This window comes from Etheostoma spectabile, chromosome 4, assembly GCF_008692095.1.
Source record: "Etheostoma spectabile isolate EspeVRDwgs_2016 chromosome 4, UIUC_Espe_1.0, whole genome shotgun sequence".
NCBI lineage: Eukaryota > Metazoa > Chordata > Actinopteri > Perciformes > Percidae > Etheostoma > Etheostoma spectabile.
The window spans coordinates 19,550,049-19,564,949 of NC_045736.1; the positions used below are offsets into that span (position 1 = coordinate 19,550,049).

The 14,901-nt window shown below is 37.9% G+C and overlaps 2 protein-coding genes and 1 long non-coding RNA gene across 6 annotated transcripts in view; 1 reads left to right on the forward strand and 2 right to left on the reverse strand.

The window, feature by feature from the left end:
- The window catches only part of LOC116688402 (guanine nucleotide-binding protein G(i) subunit alpha-2), a 60,717-nt gene extending 53,307 nt beyond the window's left edge, over window positions 1-7,410 (reverse strand). Inside the window, exon 1 of the mRNA XM_032514437.1 lies at window positions 6,598-7,410. Within this exon, the coding sequence (XP_032370328.1) occupies window positions 6,598-6,715 (118 nt within the window). The 5' untranslated portion in view covers window positions 6,716-7,410. The remainder of the gene's footprint in view (window positions 1-6,597) is intronic.
- The window catches only part of LOC116688438 (uncharacterized), a 466,907-nt gene that overhangs the window by 203,589 nt on the left and 248,417 nt on the right, over window positions 1-14,901 (forward strand). The gene's annotated exons all lie outside the window — the stretch shown is intronic.
- Window positions 10,383-14,901, reverse strand: part of LOC116688381 (sodium-coupled neutral amino acid transporter 3) — a 44,637-nt gene continuing 40,118 nt past the window's right edge. For all 4 annotated transcript variants that reach the window (XM_032514405.1, XM_032514407.1, XM_032514406.1 and 1 more), the window contains 6 exons: window positions 14,524-14,603; window positions 13,926-14,026; window positions 13,244-13,368; window positions 12,987-13,131; window positions 12,609-12,712; window positions 10,383-12,221 (listed from right to left, as the gene is read on the reverse strand). In XM_032514405.1, the coding sequence (XP_032370296.1) occupies window positions 12,117-12,221; window positions 12,609-12,712; window positions 12,987-13,131; window positions 13,244-13,368; window positions 13,926-14,026; window positions 14,524-14,603 (660 nt within the window). In that variant the 3' untranslated portion in view covers window positions 10,383-12,116. The remainder of the gene's footprint in view (window positions 12,222-12,608; window positions 12,713-12,986; window positions 13,132-13,243; window positions 13,369-13,925; window positions 14,027-14,523; window positions 14,604-14,901) is intronic.

Here is a 14,901-nt window from a genome sequence, read left to right on the forward strand (position 1 = left end):
CACTGAGACAAACAGTCTGCAGGAGCAGGGTTTATCTTAGGAGCTCTCTGTGTAATTGCAGGATATTCTGCCATTTCACATACACACTCACAGATCTGCTATCCAGTGCGTCATACAGCTAATTAGGCAGCACTGTGGTGCAGACTGTTGAGTAAACACGGTCAAGTCACCCAAAAAACATAGGGCAGTGACTCATTTAAAAATCTCACAGAATTGGCACATATTTGCCAATTGTGCTCATTTTAAATATCCGTAACAATGTAGCTGCTAAGTAGCTCATGTTCAGATGAGATTTTTTGGAAAAGTGCTGCCAGAGAAGGCACTCTGTAATACCTGAGGAACAGGTCAGGCTGACTTGGTTTCTCCAGAGAAATCCAAGTCTCTATAATCAGCGAACTGTAATTACACCTGACACCCACTAAAACTCAGACACTGACTTTAATAAGAGGGAGGAACTTAGTGTCTATGCAGCACTGACCACATGGGCTGACCAGCAGCAGAACATGTCACCTTGTGTTGTCATCAAACATGACTATATACAGTAAATAGGTGACTGTGCTGGAGACTTACCTTTGGGCTACAATGTGCTGCTGGATGTTATTGAACAAACACTGCAACCTCATTTAAAAGTTATGTTTTACTTCTTCAGTGTGTTTCTGATCACATCTGTGTAACCTGGAGAAGTATGAAAGTAAATAAAAAAGGAATTGGACCTTATAGATGCAGCTTTCCAGAGGTTTGCAGAACAGTCAAACACCTCTAATCACCAACTGGCAAAAAGATAATAACAGGATCAGAGAGAGGCCTGAGCTCTCTGCTTCTCTAACCGTACTACCACAGTAGCTTATAGCTCAGGTTTCCCAATTTAACTCTTAGATTGGATTGATGGCTTTCACAAATGGTAGCAGTGCCTCCGTTAGTCGATACAGGCCCTCTCGCTCTCTGATCAATACTGTGTCTGCAGCGCTAATATATGAGAAAGTTACCTAATCAAAGCGTTTAAGAGAAATGAAGACAACAGGAAGAAACTGCCAATGAAGATGTGTGACAGTGGTTACAACCTAAAAACAATTAGGTGTGCTAAAATGTCACCCTGAAGTGTTTGGCTGTGGCCTTTCATTGCAAAAAGTAAAATAATAAAAAAATATATATATTGCATATTAATTAGGGCTGGACAATATGCAGAAAATCAATCACAATATTTTTGACCAAATATCTTGATATTGATACCGCAGCAATATTCACACAATGAGATTTTTGATAAATAATCATAAGTAATGTGGATATAATGACTAAGTGGGTAAAGGCAAATATTAGAACAGTTACAACAGTCTGGTGAGTTCAGAAAATGACATAACTTTACTATAATTCAGTCTTTAAAACCAGGAAAAGACTTATGCCATATTACGATATCCAAAATCTACTACAATATCTAGTCTCATATCACGATATTGATATAATATTAATATTCTGCCCAGCTCAAATATTAATGTAACTGGCCGTAAATCCTGTCAGGGAGACTTCAATAACTTTATCACTCATATCCTATACTGTTCAGCTGTTTCGTGGCGCTATTTTCAGTTAAACCAATCAGTATCGGTTATGTGTTCGCAAGCCAATCACAGCGGGACATCCCTGTTTTAAATTTGTTCTCTCCTCTGCGGCTGTCAGTTGTCATTTCAGGAAGAGTGCGGCCCTCGTCCTCCCCTTCTTCCTCCAGTCATCTTCGCTCACGGCACCCTGGGTTTTCTTCCGACTGTCCGAGCCGGTCGGTTCCTTTGTTCCTGTCTTTGTGCTCCTTCACCTCCCCACCAGTGTCAAGACTCCATTGAGGATATGTCTGGGTTTCCCTAAACCTTGAAAACATATTTTATACGATGGAGTCTAATCACATTTAGATCTGTACATTTAGATTGTTCACATGTAGCTTACTAATACAATTTTGCATATCTGCAACTAAGTTTCTCCTGATTGAAAGACATACATTAAAAAAAGAAATTCTCAGATTTCCATCTTTTTTAATCTACATCTGGCAAAAGGAGGTGTTATGTTTTCATTAATGTCCGAGACTTTAAAAGACCATTACTGAAAGGAAAAACCCACAATTATTTTTATAGCAGAAGTTTATCTGCCCAGGTAATGTGACCCTAACTGCAAGATAAGAAATGCTTCTGGGAAATTCCATTTGTGGCAGGAATGACTCTAATTTCAAAACGTAGTAGCTTGGATAAAATATTATTAACATTTAAGAAGAATTCAAACAGAAATGGTTGCAACTCCTAATATAACAGATTGTAAAACCGGAGATAGGGCTATGAATTTGGTTTTGGCTGCTAACATGTGACTAGAATAGGAGTGGGCCAGTATGAGATTCTGACGGTATGATAACCTTCAGCAAAAATATCCCTGTTTCACGGTATTGCAATTACTGCTTTACAATGTTTTCTTTTTGAAATGTCTGGGTTAAAAAAAAAAAAATTTAAAAAAAACGGTTTCCCATTGAACACAATGCATTTTATTTTCAAACACACTGTACACTGGCAGGGAGAGGGATTTTTAAAGTGCGCTTTCTGTTCTTGAAGATCCCACTCTGCGCTCAACTACATTTTTTTATAATCAAAACATCTCCGCGACCTATTGAGTGGCATAATAGTTGAACATTCGATAATGATCTTTTATTAATCAAATTTTATCGATTCGTTGTTGCCGCCCTAGTATCGAACTTGATTTTTCATTGGATCCAACATCCAATAACTGCTTCATTGCGAGTCCATTTCCCTACTTCCTTACCAAAGCTTTAGCAAACTATGCAGACTAATGAGCGTGCGTCCTCCCCATGAGCATTGCAGAGACCAGATTTAAAAGAGGAAGCAAGAACGACTGTTTTCATATCACGTGTTTTTCCCTTTTGTCTGTTGTTAAAAAAAAGAATGTTGGTTCATTATAATGACCAGTGTCTTTACGTAAAAACAGTCAAGGTGACCATGTTAGTTAGTTAGTTAGTTACACAAGCCTCTCTTTACATCCCCTCTCCACACGGAGATAATATATTCATAGCCTGAAAACATTAATAGCACATTTCCCATCCCATGGCATGAGCAATGTAATGTGGCTGCCGCTTTCATTTTAGGTTGACCATTGATCACGAATAAAACAGTTGCCGGTTAAACAGAAGGCCAGCCTTGCATTCTTACTTGAGATGTGGCAGGCTAGCTGCAGTAAGCACGAGGGGCTATTCAATGGAATCCAAGCCAATTCGACACTAGCTGTGTTTCCATTAAATTGTCAAGTTAATTTAAAAAAAAAAGAAAAAAAACTTTTGAAATGTCACAAAAAAAGAAATGCAAATTAGGGATGTTTCCATCAACTGGTTTGGAGTGAATAAACTAGGCTACAGCGTAGTTTCACCAGAAGCTGGATCCATCTAACCACATCTAACCTATCTACGAGAGAGAAAAGGAGAACGGAGAGGCATTCATGAATTTGGTTCAACTGAGCAAGTTTTAAATGTTATTTTGCGTCAGTTAGTATTGGCAATGCTTCATGCAGTCCAGAGATTAAGAGAATATCTGGAAAACACAGATAGCGGAAATAACTGATCACTCATATGAGTGAAATGTTATTTGGCAAGGCATTTCCAAATCCCATTTAGCACATAAACTATTTTTTTGACAAAGACCAAAAAAAACTCAAGCGAGCGTAAAACCTTTTTTGTTTAATTGAGGAAGTTTCATTGAAAACATGACTACTGAAGCAAGACCAAATCATAAACTGAGTCTATAATGTGTACTGCAGTGCATGCCTTGTATGTCACATCATTTAAAAAAAAATAAAAAATAAAAAATAAATAAAAACACATCCTCTATCCTCATTGGAAATGAATAACAAGTGCTGCTATATTAGTTGTTTTAAGATTTAAAATAGACCAAGTTGTTTCTTTTCTACGAACAGGAACATTCTTTTTTTCACCACAGACCAATAGAACTGTCTTTCTTTCCATCATTTATCACCTCTACCCTGTCAAGCTGACAGCTGTGGAGAGGGGAAGGGAGTATTCCACTACACACATGTGCTACACGCTTCTTCAATGTAATGTGCACACATATCAAAGACGTTTTTAGTTCAATAGATATAGCCTAATCGTGTTAGAGGTAAATGTGGCTTTCATGCATGCCGTATGCCACTGTATTTACAGTACATAGCAGCATTGCCTATCAAGCCTCTGAGCCAATGTGTTTACAATTAGAAGAGAAGTGTGTGGTGTGTGTGTGTGTGTGTGTGTGTGTGTGTGTGTGTGTGTGTGTGTGTGTGTGTTGAATCATGCAGAGATATTTCCTACTACAAGGCTGCTGTTCTCACAGTTTAAGCTGCCAAAACAAACTTTTCATTTGTGCTGAGCTGAAAGAAAACAAGGTTAGTAAGCCAAAGAATAGAGAAAATCAAGCAGAGAGACATTTACGTTGTCGACGAGAGGAGATTAAATGTCAATCAAAGACCAGAATCAGCAGAGACGCCTGTGAATGAGTGCTTCCAGTTAATGAAAGCTAAAGCCTCAACAGTATGAAGTCCTCTCTGCTACATTAACTAATGGATTTCTCTCGGGACAACTAATACGACTCAACAATCCAACACAGCCTTCTTTGTGGTATGGCATTAGAAATTCCTAATTACATTTGTTTCTTTACACCAGGTAAAATATTAAGTATAAGTGTGAACATTTGGATTACGATTTTTGTGGTTAGACTTTCTCTGCTTGTTGAAGGAAGGCAGTGATGCAGAGTTGAATCAAAAAGAGACCATCGTGTCAGTTAAGGGGCGGCATCCTTCAACCTAAACCCCCTCTCTTCATCTCAAGAGTCTCTTGAATTTGCTTTTGGAGGGATATGGATTACAATTTACAAGACTGTCTTTATTGGACAGACAGGACAGACTGCTTACTGGATTGCTTACTCTCAGCTGTTCCAACAGATACCATGGCAGCAGAAGGGAGTGCTGAAAAGCATACCTGGAGGCGTGATGTTGCACCTCTGAAAGGATGTCACACCTCTTTCACACATACAGCAACTCAATAGACAATTTCAGCTACAACTAGAAAACTGCAACATCTTTTTCTTTCTTTTTTTTTTAAGTACACAAGTGAAGAGAAAAGTCTCATTTGCATGACGTGAGCCTTTACGCACACATTTACGAACCCTTGATTAAAATTCAGAACTCTCCTATAATTCCTGTCAACCCCCCATACACTGCTCCGAATGGTTATTACTGATTTGACACCTGAGGCAGGGGAAACAACTTTCAACCAGCCGTCTCTTCAAAGAAAGAGGAGAGAAAAATCACGTGTTCCCTATCAATTAAATCTGAATTTTCCATTTTCTTTCAGGAAAGAGGAAGACAAATCAATTTTGTGACTCTGTGATCACCAACCTGTTACAAAATGCATGGGTTAACTAAATAACTAACTACTTCAGATGTATACAAGCTAATGAAAGGTGAGAGTATGTTTGAAAATGGTGCAGAATAAAAATATTATTTATATCATAATTTAAGTTGCCTCAGTTTTCTCAGGATCAATATCAGTTTGAACCTGAGCATATGTTCGGCGAGGTGTTTTCAATAAAATCACGGTCTGTTCTAAGAAAACAAGTCACTCAAAAACGCATTCATTCCCTTGAGGCAATTACTGGAGTACCTTGTCGAGCAGGGATCAATGACCATGAGATGAAACATACCACTGATGCAGGAATTTACTGACTTTAACCAAATGATTGAATAAAAATGGATAAGCACATTGGAAGTAAAACCAAAAGGATGTCAGTATGGCTTCAATATTAAAAGGACTTTTGCAGACAATAGCAATGTGGCCAGCTGCTGTATGTAACAGCTGCAAAGCAGAAAAGTAAAAAGGAACCAGGGAGACATTTAAAAGCCTGCGGAAGTGTCATACTCCCTACTTTAAATCAGTTTTTTTTAAACATATGTGTAAGCTCTAGCCAATGCTGGGAACAGTCAGGGCTGTTCACCCTCTGTCCAAACAGCAGCCCACTCATTATCAACCAGACCCCGCAATGTCTGAGCCCTGAGGTCAATCCTGGTGGGAGGAAACCACTGCAAATATGAGACTGCCCTGTCAAACGAAATCAAACACCGTGGTCTGATCTCTCACTCAACATCCAGGGTTTAGCATCTAAAACCATTCTTTGCTGGACTTGGACATGTGATCCAGACTGCTGTTTCAACTCAAAACCCTCCAAACATTTTTCAATATAGTGCATATATATTTACATCAAAGCAGAGGCTATAGAACAAAGACAAAGTGCCCAACAGGACATGTTACTTCTCAACATCTGAACTTGGGTAGTGGCAGGTCAAGTTCACAGGACTACACTCACACAAAACTGCATTCATGGTGGCATTAACGTTACTGCTGCCACGTTTGTCTCTTCAGCTAACTTACACAGCAGCGTCATACTTTGTCTGATGCTGTGTCATATTTGTACAAATGATCAAGTGTTTCGTGCTGTTGCATGAATTGTCTGTAATAAACTGCTAATGAGGCACTTTTGCAAGCCAGTCTCAGTGTTGTGACAGACTACTCACCCAGCAGCAGCAGTTTCACTTCCCTCGCAGCCTTCTCTCCATCTTCTCTCAGGTTTTTATCAATCATTTTAGACCTCTCGGCCGCGGCTTTATCTTCCTGACTAACTGTACACCCCATGTTTCCTAGTGCGCGCTTCAGGGCTGCTGCTTAGTGGGGGAAATATCACCAGGAAAAAAAATATATATAATTGACGACTGAGTCCGAAAACCCCTATTTAAAAACAAGGGTTGAAGTTGAATAAGGCGACTTCCCTTTTTGATGGGTGGCGACAAACGTGACGGAGTCCGTTCATCCGCGAGAGGGAACGAAAATCATAGATTTCCTCCTGCGATGTGAACTTGGATTTCTAACGTATTCAATTCCCAAACACTCGTTGGTTGTTCAGTCACTTGGCCAACATTGGTGTTTTTTTTTGTAAGAGTGGAGAAGTTGTCCCGGTTGCCGAAAACAAAGCTTGAGGAACTTTTTTAGACGGTTGAGTTTTAGCTAATTCTGTAGTTCCTACAACAGACCATCAGAGCAGGTTAAAACGTACAAAAACGGACCACGAAGTTCAGCAAAAAAGTATTCCAGCTGTTGAAACCCGAGCACACGGATTCCCGCTGGCAGTGAGGCTACCGGACACACGCTTACCCCTTTTCAGAGGATATTTATCTTTGCTGCTTTATACGTTTTTCGTTTTGTTTTAATCCCTATTGCCGTTTCGCATTCTTTCCCCGCGTTGAGATTTATCACGTTTGAAGCCACACCCGCAGCCGCCGTGAAGTTCACCTCCGCCTGACAAACAGCGAGACAGCGCCGTCACCCCAACTCAGCAGCAGCAGGGCCAGCCTTCATCAGAATATAAAAACGCCCACTCCTAGTGATTCATGGGAAATGTAGTCAAAAAAAGCTTCCTTCAAGCACTCTTTAGCCTTGGAGTTTTAGACTAGACTTCTCTTTATTAATCCTTTTGGGATGACTCCCGCGAGGAAATTGAAAATTTCTAAAAAAATTTGAAAAGTTCATATGCTATGCTGCAAGCAAAGACATAAAAAAGTTAAAATTAATTACTTCAAAATAATAAAAATTGACTAATCAATTAATTTTACAATGTGGTGATTCCTCAGTTGACGAGAAGAGAGATTCATGTTGTTTTTTTGTTTAGCTTTTTAATAGCCTACATTTTTTTGGGCTAATCGCTATCACCATTAACCAGTGGGCAGATACCTTATATGGATTTGACTTTTTTCACAGCCTGCTGGTGATTTTATTTTGACAAAATAAAACAGTGATGGGCAAAGTATTCAGATTGTTTACCTGAGTAAAGGTAGAAATATCACTGTGTAAAAATACTTCATTACAAGTAAAGCTAAAAAGTTTTGCATTCAAAATTGTATTTAATTAAAAAATATTTTTTGCTAAAGTAGGCCATCCGAGTACTCACCCGAATGGTCCCTTGCAAATTGGTATACTAGTATTTAACTGGATTTTTATTATTGATGTAATACAACCACAATTTCAGTGTTGTTGCTGGTTGAGAGATGGAAACATTTAGCTCAAGATAATCTAGATAATTAACACTTTGATTGATTAATCTAACACAATATGCTCTATAAAAACCCAACATTGTTACATTGCATGATGGTTAACTTGACAGCCAGTGCCACTGCCGACCAAAGCTCTACAGTGTCACCTTGTGGACTGGCTCCTGATCCTCAAAGACACATTAACAACTTCCTTTTTTACACTATTGTAGGCTACTACAAGTCTTATTCATATATAAATGCTATGCATTTTTGCCAAAGAGAGACAATGCTAGTTATTTGATTAGGGTAAAATGAAATGATATGCGTCTGTGAAATATTATACAATTAGAATATATACAACAATAAAACTACATATAAGTGTCTTTCTTATCGTTGAAAAATATCATTGTTTATTTACTCACATAATCTACGCAATATATAACAGCCAACTGAAGGATGCATTATAGAAGGTCATCAAGGTCACGAAAGTCATCAAGGTCACAGAATCTGTTCAAGTGTTTCACTTAGAAATGATAACAAATGATAATAATGTTGGCAATAGATTGAACTTTGGAATTGTCAATTTGTATAAACCACAGAGACTTAAAAGTCAGTTCACATTCTCTCATCTGTTTCCTTATAGCATATCTGACAGATAATGAGAGATCACAGTTTTGTTATCTCATTATCTTTATTGCAACATTGTTTACAGTACAAGAACTGCCAGCGATATTAAAATATATAGATACATGAAAATCAACATGAATTGAAGGACAAAAAGGTTTAAAAGCACTTTAAAAATGATAACATTTATATTTTTAATTGGACTAAAATGTATATTGCTATTTACAATAGTATAAACTAGATATGCATAAAGAATATAAAGGGTATACATTTATATACATTATTTATAAATGCTGGCCAATGTCAATATTCAATATGTTACTATTCAATCATACACATTTCAATGAATCACTAAGACGGAGACTAATAACACTGAGATCTAAATATAGGTCCACAAAGATCATCTTGTGTCAGCCTTGTCTATATTTCTATCTTTTGCGTGTTGTGAAGTATTTTGTGTGGGTGCACCATTGAAAACTGTTCATGACACTCATTTGATTCACCAAATGGCTTCATTATACATACAGCCAAAATAAGGTCAAACTAGGAACAGGAAGATGGGGATAAATATAACTCTTGCATTGGTCAAACACTATGTTATGCCTCAGTGGCTGATTAACATGATTCCCTCTGTATCAGATACATACAGACAAACATCTAGATACAATGAAAAACAAGGTATTAAAAGAGGTTTGTTGTGTCACAAATTGACTGGACAATGGTCACTTACCCACACAGAACTTACTATAGTATGGTGTAACAGAGTTAAAAGTGTTGGCCACCAGCTCACTAACATCTCCAAGTTAGTAGATTACTGACTGCCAGGAAGCAGTAAGCAGTCAGAAATGACCCAAACTATACCACTGATGATATACCACTGACTATAGAAGACGAATACAAGAAGAAAAAACAAACACTCAATCATTAACAGGTTTTGCATTTCATCACTGAATCAGATTCAACCAAATAAACATTAAACATGAAGTTCAAAACAACAGTTAATCGATCAATGGCAAGAGCCAAACACTTGAATTATACTTCTGATCGGAAAATAGGTCCAGACACTAATGTATACAGTAGGTACTATAGTTCAAATCAGGGATTGACTGATATTGGTTTTCAAGGCCGATACCTATTATTAGTAGTTAATGAAACCGATAACCGATATCTGGAACCAATATGCTTTCACAGCAAAAATGAAAATCTTTAAGTCAAAAGTAAGATTTGGAATGTTAGGAAATCCAACACAAAACTTTGTTTAAATGCTTAGAGCAATTATTTTATAGATTAGAAATGTTCAACATAAATCACAGTAAAAAATAGTCAGATAGAGCGAAGCCCAAGTGGAGGGACAGACACAGAGATGTAGCAGAGCCAAAATAGGGCACTTTTTAATTAATTAACTTCATTGTTTATCAGGCAAATAAAAAGCAGATACAAATAATCTGCAAACTGCCAAAAAACGGTCCAATAATCAATCTATCCCTGGTTCAAATACAATGGAGCCATTTTCTTTTTCTTTTTTAAAACACGGACACTTTAAAACCTCCAACAGTACATCCAACTAATAGTTGTTTTATCTACAGAATAGACCAGAGGAGGACAGGAATGATCGCAAGGGCTCACAGGAAAGCTAACCATAACTCTTTTATAAGTAATGTTTGAGAAGACATCCATATTATACCATTGATACATTTGCTCGTATTCTACATTAGATTGATTACTTCACCAAAGATTTAGTTATACAAAAAGGAGATGCCCTTAAACCACATCTACCAATAGCCTATGTGAATTTTTGTTCAACTTATGAATGGATACAAGAAGTTGTGCTTATCAACAGAAAGTGCTATTGCTAACCACCAACTTTTCAATATTGTTAAAGAGACAGTAATCCCATGCCTGCAATTTCTGTATGGGGTTAAGCTTGTGCTGGACACATACATATTTACAGACACCAAACTGTTAATAAACACTTCATTAAGTGACCCTGTAGTTGTTTTTTTGGTTATCTCTGATTACGTCCAGTAAATGTTCAGAAACAACACATCATCCAGGTAAAAATCCTCCCTGCTCAATCATTAAGAACACTGAGCGGTAACTTCTTTTCATTTCATTTATCACGTTTGATCAGTACAATCCAACTGATGAGGTCTTCAGTATCATTTATCACTTTAATTTACACAGCAATACATAGAGAAGTTCTACGCACTAAGCATCGTTTAATGTAGTGATATGACCAGCCAGACCATTTAAAAACATTCCTACCCAAAAAACCCTCCTCTCTGATATTGATGGCCTCACTGAGAATCATGTCATACGCTTCTTCTGAGGTTTTCATCAAGTAGTGATTATTAATATAAAATACACATCTAGATCATATTGTGTAGGATTGTTATGATAATTGTGCTCACAACCCTTTACCACATACTGTGGTTTTGCACCCTGCTCTGTCAGAGGTCAATGTTAACACCTCCAAACCTTAAAATAACCAGCAGCAGAAAAAGTTTGTGGAGTAGGAGCTAAAGGCTGCACACAGAACAGAAACTGTTCTAGGTTTTTCAACCGTTATGCTAGGCTAAGCTAACCGGCTGCAGCTTCAAATTCACTGAACAAGCAGAGAGTGGTGTCAATCTTCTCTGCTAGAAAGTCAGTGGGCATATTTTCTGTAAAATGTTGAACTATCCCCTCAACTTAGCTTTCTTTCAGTGCAGTAGCTTTTACTATCACTTTCCTCTTGAGTTGCACAAAGTAGCAAATATGTAGAAATATAATAATTATAATAATGATAACAACAGACATACAAATCATAAAAGAATGGACTATCATTAAATACACTTTTGTCTTTTAATAGTTCAAAGGGACATGCCTCAGATTGTGTTTATAATCTGAGTAGCAGTTTTCAGATCATAGACCATATGATTATATGATTAGGGACAAGACAAGGATGGCAAGGGGTTGCAGATGCCTACACCCCACACAAGGACAGGTGTAGAAAGACAGCAACACTGTATATTCTATATTGTTACTTATCTTTTTTTTTTACATCCATCTTACAAGGCACAGCCTCCAAATGTCAACATTAATCTTTATGCTACCTGGCCTATTCTGTAAAGTCAACTATCCACTTTCTAGGAAAGTCTATGCCTGGATCTGCAGTTACTGTTTGGCCAGATGTTCAGTACAGTGTAAAGTCATTAGAGTGAGAGCTTTTGAGAAGAAACTGAGAGCCATTCTGAAATCTAGACTCCTTCTCTGTTGCCAATATTCTCTTATTGAAGAGATAGGACATCTTCAACATCAAACATCATTCAAAGTCAAAACTGTAACATTACAACACAGTAATCTAAATCAACAATATAAAATGTGAAAAGAATGAAATGTGACGTCTAGTGACCATTGCTGGCTTTGCTAGTGCCCGACGTCCAATCAATGATGATAAAGCTAAGGCTCATTATCATAAACAGGAAGCCTATCCCAGCAAAACAGGCGGCCTAGAAGAGAGAAGTGATTTAGTTAAAGACAGTGACAAGAGAGCAGGGGAGCAAGGTAGAAACCCTAACTGGATGTATCCTATTATGATATTTACAGTAACTTCCATAGTAAAGCATCAAACATGTGAATAGCTAACTAGACACATATGTCAATGTTGATTTACCTAGAAATCCCAACCAATACTGTTTTTGAGGTCTTTTTTAAGATATTTGAATTTAAAAATTTAAAAAACTACAAATTACCTATCCCTTAGAAAGTAACTTAACGATACGATTTAGTCATTCCCAATCCACAGAACTTCTTAGACATTTAGCTTTATATAACCTCACCTAAGTAACTGAAACTAAACTGATCTTAATTTTCTGTTATTTTCATGAGATGCTCACCAGGATTTTGGGGAGCGAGTGCATTGGCTCCTCTTCTTTGGGTACAATACGAATGTAGAAAACAGCAGGGAATATAAAGATGAGACAAGGAGCAGATGTGGCACCTGGAAATCAGACAAAAAAACAACAAATTATTCATCCTGAAATCTCACTCCCTTTAGTTCTGTCTGACAGCACAGTAGTGATTGTTTGAAAATGTATAGAAAAGGTGCCAAAAACTGAATCTGAAACATCTAGAAAGAACTGTTGTTTTTATAATAAAGAGATCATGTAAGCTACTCAGGAGTGTCAGGATGCCACTACTAGTAACTGAGCCTGTCTTATTGTTGGTGCTTTTATGCCTTAAACCACCCTTGTTCCAGGGTTGTTCTAACCTACCAATGATCCCAAAGATGCCCAGGATGTTGGGGGCAAAGATGACCAGCAGGTTGATAAAAGTGAGCAAAACGGCAGCAATGGCAATATGACGGGGCCAGTTGAAAGTCTTGTTGGGAAACATCATCTGCTGGATCGCTCTCCGTACCTGATTATGACACAAAATACGCAATTGTCAGTTGTCACTGCATAAAGAAAATAACTGCTTTATGATTTCTCTGAAGTAAGCCAATGTGTAAAGTGCTAAAAAGTGTACTTACAGGAAAGAGCACAATGGGTACAGTGAGTGTGACAGCAGTGAGCACAGCCACACGCACGCACAAAATCAAAGTGTCATACGGATCAATGCGGCTGTAGGTGTGAAGCAGCTCTGCTTCCACTTCCCCTGAAATAGATCCAAAATGAAAAAAATAGGGTAGGTCCAAGAATGATAAAGGAAGAACACTCCTTCCCAAACCAGCTTGCAAAACATAAGTTTGTACTGATGATAGTAACTTAAAAAAGGAACATTTTAATAATAACTGGTATGTATTATAGCAAATAATGCAGATTTCATGCTTTATTAACATCCTAAATGTAGGTAAAATCTAATAAAACGTTCAAAAATCATGATGCCTATTAAGTGCAGAAAGTGATGTTAACCGTATAAATGGTTATTGTAAGATCTACAATATGACCACTAGAGGGGGCAGATGCATCATGATGCTTTTCAGCCTAAATGATTACTCTTCTGCTATGACATAGTGATTCAGACTTAATAATGCGCTGATAAACTTGTAACCTTATATGAAAATAAATAACATGAATAAATAAAGAAAATTAAGAAGCAAAATGAGGCAGTATAGATAGATAGATAGATAGATAGATAGATAGATAGATAGATAGATAGATAGATAGATAGATAGATAGATATTCTGAAATGGGAGGAGGACCAGGCCTCACCATAGAAAGTTAGGTATCCAAAAAGGGCAGCCAGGAAGTACATGCCATACATGACTGCAATAGAGATGTTGGCCACATGCTGCATCTTTTTCTTGTTGGGACTGAAATCAGAAGATATTGCCATATGATGTCACACACACAGAAATACACACATAGAAACACACACTCACACACACACACACACACACACAAACACACACACACACACACACACACACACATATACATATAATATCAGGGCATCCACTGTCAAATTACCGTATATGCCCACATAGAAAGAAAGTAGCCGAGTTACTATAAAATACCATCTTCAGCTGCAGGGCTATTTTAGTTGCAGGAAAATACCTCAAAGATTCAGAAACCCATCCCAAAATCATCTTAGGAAAACAAGCAACAGTGGTTTAAAGCAGGATGATCCTAACTAACAACATGCTAAATTATACAAGCAGGGCCAACGCATTTCAAAATAAAGTGAAAGCAGTGCACGTGATTAGGTTATGATCAGCCAAGCACAAATCACACATTGCGGCTTTCCTCTTTTTATACAACTGATTGCTTGTCCAAAAGTTAGCAGAAGTTTTCCATCATTAGAACATACTTGCGCAGCTCTGTGTAGATGGGCAGGACCTCAGGGTGGCACACAAAGGCGAACGCCAGGATGGGAATGGTGTAGGCCGTCTGAAAATGAACCCCAACAGGTCACCATAGATACAGCAGTGCCATCCCAGACGCCTTACCACCAACCTCGCACTTTACAGCCCATTACTCCCTCAGACACATCACAGAGAACGAATTGTTTCCCTTTGATTAACTTGGGCCTGGCTGCGGACCAGCTTCATCCTATTTAAGAATGCCTTACTTCTAAGCTGCTAAGCAGCACAGATTGGTCTTACTAGCCCGGGTTAGCAAAGTCTCATAGGTATTTAAGGGATGCTACTTAGGAACAACTAGTATTTGCTATTGCACTGGGAAGTAA